The sequence below is a fragment of the Rhinoderma darwinii genome, chromosome 4 (genome assembly GCF_050947455.1).
Source record: "Rhinoderma darwinii isolate aRhiDar2 chromosome 4, aRhiDar2.hap1, whole genome shotgun sequence".
Taxonomy (NCBI): Eukaryota; Metazoa; Chordata; class Amphibia; order Anura; family Rhinodermatidae; genus Rhinoderma; species Rhinoderma darwinii.
The window spans coordinates 195,423,436-195,427,938 of NC_134690.1; the positions used below are offsets into that span (position 1 = coordinate 195,423,436).

The window sequence follows — 4,503 nt, forward strand, 5'->3', positions numbered from 1 at the left end:
TGTGAATAGACATCCAGTGGAATGTCTCTTCACTATCTAAACACTTCAGTATTGTTAATGTGTTAGTATAAGACAGCACATAAGGATCTAACAAGATCCCTATGCACTGACTAAATGAATGGAAAGGAGTGCATGACGCTAAATTTTTAGTTTAAGTGAAGGTTACAGAGGAACCGTCACTAGCTCATTTAGTTAGTTAACCAGTTCAGGTTTTTTTTCCAGACCTGCATTCCAGAGCGGTTTGCTACATATATGCGAATATGATGTAGTTAGCCAACAGGGTGGCAACTACCCTAAAGCTGCCGCCTGCAGATAGGCCAGCATCAGAGGCAGGGAAGCTAGCTCCACCTTGGGAGAATGAGGGTGGTTCAACTTATATGATCTAGTAACAGGTCCTCTTTAATAGGTACTCCACAAAGATTGGATACTACAGTGACATTATCCGAAGACTATATTATTTACAAACCAAGGTTTAAAAAACAAAAAAACACAACTCCCCACGACTCAATTGAAAGTGGACCTGTTGTCTATAGAAACTACTCACTTAGGCAGGCAATCCATTCTGCTTTGATCTTGCCATGTGCTAGTCACCTCTACAAGTCTACTTTAAAGAGGTTACATTATTTTTAATCTTAGCCATCACTGAAAATATGTAGTGCAGTTCAGGGATTCCATCATTTGCCATTTCCCAGTTAGCCCACTGATACAGACCACAAATGTTTCGCATTAACTTTGTTTAATGGTCTCAAATTTTGGTGACAGATTTTGGTCAAGTTGTTTCCACTTAAAAATTACTGTTTAAAACACTAATAACTTAAAACTGCCACAAACAAAATGGTCCACAGACATTCCTTTCCTTCTGAAGCTTTTACGATGCATTGTAATCATTAACCAGTCTTTTACTATTAAACTGAAATAGCCAATTAAAACAAACAGTTCTGAGACCAATCTTCCACCACTGGTTAAAACTGAGGTGGTATTGCATTTTTGGAATATTCATTTGGTTTTCTGGGCCTTCTGAGCAGACTTTGTAACTTTGCCAGCACCAGGTGCCTTCTTCTCAACGGCCTTGATCACACCAACAGCAACAGTCTGCCTCATGTCACGAACAGCAAAGCGTCCTACAAGGGAACACAGCGTTAAAAAGCTCCCATATCTTATATGTGGGGACATCAAAAGCTGTTCGCTGAAGGATATTGTACTCACCAAGAGGAGGATAGTCAGAGAAACTCTCCACACACATGGGTTTGCCTGGGACCATTTCAACGATGGCGGCATCACCTGACTTCAGGGACTTGGGGTTTTCTTCCAGTTTCTTACCAGAACGACGATCGATCTTCTCCTTCAGCTCAGCAAACTTGCAAGCAATGTGAGCAGTGTGGCAATCAAGCACAGGTGCATACCCAGCACTGATCTGGCCAGGGTGGTTCAGGATAATAACCTAAAGAACAAAGAGTCTATTAATGATAAAGCCTGGATACATATGTACCCTGCAAGAAAAAGCAACGGAACATATAAAGTACCTGTGCAGTGAAACTACCAGCCTCAAGGGGTGGGTCGTTCTTGCTGTCACCAGCAACGTTACCACGACGAACGTCCTTGACTGAGACGTTCTTTACGTTGAATCCAACGTTGTCACCGGGCACAGCCTCAGTCAAAGCTTCATGGTGCATTTCGACAGACTTAACTTCAGTTGTTACATTGACTGGGGCAAAGGTAACCACCATGCCTGGTTTCAGGACACCAGTTTCCACACGACCAACAGGTACTGTACCAATACCTATAAAGAAAGAGAAATTAGTTGGGGTATCCCGTCTGTTTTTATTGTAACAGGGTGATTTTCACTAGAAAACCGCAATACTGAGAAGTACTTACCACCAATCTTGTAGACGTCCTGAAGAGGCAGACGAAGAGGCTTGTCGGTGGGGCGGCTTGGTGGCAGAATGCAGTCAAGAGCTTCAAGCAGGGTAGTTCCACTGCCCTTTCCTTCTTTGCGGGTGATGCTCCATCCCTTGAACCAGGGCATCTATAGAAGAACCATGTTAGATCACCACACCAAGAGTGTACCACACCACTTATCACAAACGAGACACACAACCTACGTTGGCACTAGGTTCAAGCATGTTGTCACCGTTCCAACCAGAGATGGGCACAAAGGCAACGGTATCGGGGTTGTATCCAATCTTCTTAATGTAAGTGCTGACTTCCTTTACAATTTCTTCGTATCTCTTTTGGCTGTATGGTGGTTCAGTGGAATCCATCTTGTTGACACCAACAATGAGCTGCTTAACACCCAGAGTGTATGCCAGGAGAGCGTGCTCACGGGTTTGTCCGTTCTTTGAGATACCAGCCTCAAACTCACCCACGCCAGCAGCGACAATCAATACAGCGCAGTCAGCCTATAAAGAGAAGGCAATTTAAAAAAAACAAAAAAACAAACATCTTAAGAATATTCAAACCTTACGGGCTTGCTGTCAAAAGGAGGAATTAAATGTAAGGTTGAGCTGTTACAGCACCAAAAAAAAAAAAGCTTTTGAGACTTCTACGACCTACACAATTTTAACAACTAGTTGTGCAATTTACCTGAGAAGTACCAGTGATCATGTTCTTGATGAAATCTCTGTGTCCAGGGGCATCAATAATTGTGACATAGTATCTAGCGGTCTCGAATTTCCACAGGGAGATATCAATGGTAATACCACGCTCACGTTCAGCCTTCAGTTTGTCCAAGACCCAAGCGTACTTGAAGGAGCCCTTGCCCATCTGAGGAAAGAGAGAAGGGTTAGTTATTACTTAATCTTGTAATGGGCCATGTTAGTGATGTTATTATTAGTACTGGCACTGCATGGAGACTGATCACAGATTCTTTAGAAATAAAAGTTACGATCTTAATAATGCTGGTAAGCCAGACCTAGTTGATATATTACACCTTAGTATATAGTAGCTTGAGGTTGGGCAGGGAAGTACGAGCAGCCAGATCTTACCTCAGCGGCCTCCTTCTCAAACTTCTCGATGGTACGCTTGTCAATACCACCGCATTTGTAGATGAGATGTCCGGTTGTTGTGGACTTGCCAGAATCTACGTGTCCAATGACCACAATGTTGATGTGCACCTTTTCCTTTCCCATTTTGAGTGTCTAGATGTTTGGCGATGGGACACTGGAATAAAAAAAAAAACAAAAAAAAAACGATGTAAAATTGAGATAAATAAAAAAAAAAAGCCTGTAAACACCAACAATCCAAACGATTACCTCACACAATGGTTTATAGCAGGAGAGCTCGGTCACTCGGCCATAAAAACACACCACCCACGGAAATGTGGACGGAAAAGAATAACTAATCCTGGAACTCGGTAATGTGGAGCTAAAAAGCGGCTATCCGGCACCCCAGTATGGGTTGTGCCCCACATGCGGCTCCTTTGTCTTGTGAGCCGTGACTCATCGTCCTCCATCTTGTGGAAGAGGAAACCCCGCTCAGCAGACAAGGAGCGGCCGCCATCTTTATATTGTACAGACGGCGGAAAGCAGGCAATAAAGCACGGTACAGCCATAGATTAACCCGCCGACGTAGTGTAGGATGTTATAAACCGGCTTTATTAGTCACACGTTACTCAGAACGATAATAACGTCACTAAATGTGTGTTAAAAGAGCGCTTGTCTACCAGCAGCGCCGCCACCCAGCCCTATCCACAGCCCCCACTCCTAGTGGCGGCGACCGCCCCTCATAAATAGGACCCGCCAGTAAGCCGCAGACGTGCCCCAACCACTCCTCACAAATCCAAGCCTATAGCCGGCAAGCCTCGCCATTACACTGCCCACAGGCGCCATGCCGACAAACCAACACTATATATGCAGCTCACGGATAAACGAGAATTAAATACAGTAAACCAAGCATAGACCGGACATCAACAAGTGATAATAGCCGCTCAACTATATCGGATGGGTCCGCTGTAAAAAGATGCCTAATGGATTCCCAGTAGGCCGCAGATCCACCACGCAGGGCCGGAGGCTGCTCGCGGCTCCTTATCAAGGCAATCCGACCGTTAATCGCATCGCTATGCAATTACATCACTGTTAATAACGATCCAATCAAGCAACATCCATAAACCAGGTGACGTTCACTGACCACACCGCGGCCTAATCCCGGTTATCTCCAGTTCGGTTCTCCTTACCTTGTAAATCCGCCGCAGACCCGGTGAAGAAGAGATCGAAGTCGGCGGGCGTCACTCTTATATAGCATACAAGGCGGGGCTTATCCATGACCTCATGCTGCCCAGAATTCCCTGGCGTTTGAGGCGGAGCATTGTAGCCTCCATGTTGGGGGAGGGGTAAGAGGCAGCCACTAACAACCTGTGTGTTGGCGGTAGCCGTTCATCCTATTGAATACTTGTGTCACGTGTATGATCAATAGGGTCTCCCTCTTTTCCCATACGTACCCACAAGTGTTATGAGGGGCACGTACGAAACTGCTCCTATCACCTCAAGCGCCATTACGTGTCTTAGA

At 45.0% G+C, this 4,503-nt stretch overlaps 1 protein-coding gene across 1 annotated transcript; it reads right to left on the reverse strand.

Annotated features, from left to right (window-relative positions):
* Positions 1–719: 719 nt before the first annotated feature.
* EEF1A1 (eukaryotic translation elongation factor 1 alpha 1) lies at positions 720–4,277 on the reverse strand. Its single transcript, XM_075862032.1, has 8 exons — positions 4,172–4,277; positions 2,985–3,159; positions 2,584–2,763; positions 2,103–2,399; positions 1,876–2,026; positions 1,524–1,780; positions 1,207–1,441; positions 720–1,121 (listed from the first exon to the last, which is right to left on the reverse strand). The coding sequence occupies exons 2-8, from the start codon at positions 3,126–3,128 to the stop codon at positions 997–999; spliced, it is 1,389 nt and encodes a 462-aa protein (XP_075718147.1). The 5' UTR covers positions 3,129–3,159; positions 4,172–4,277; the 3' UTR covers positions 720–996.
* Positions 4,278–4,503: the final 226 nt, after the last annotated feature.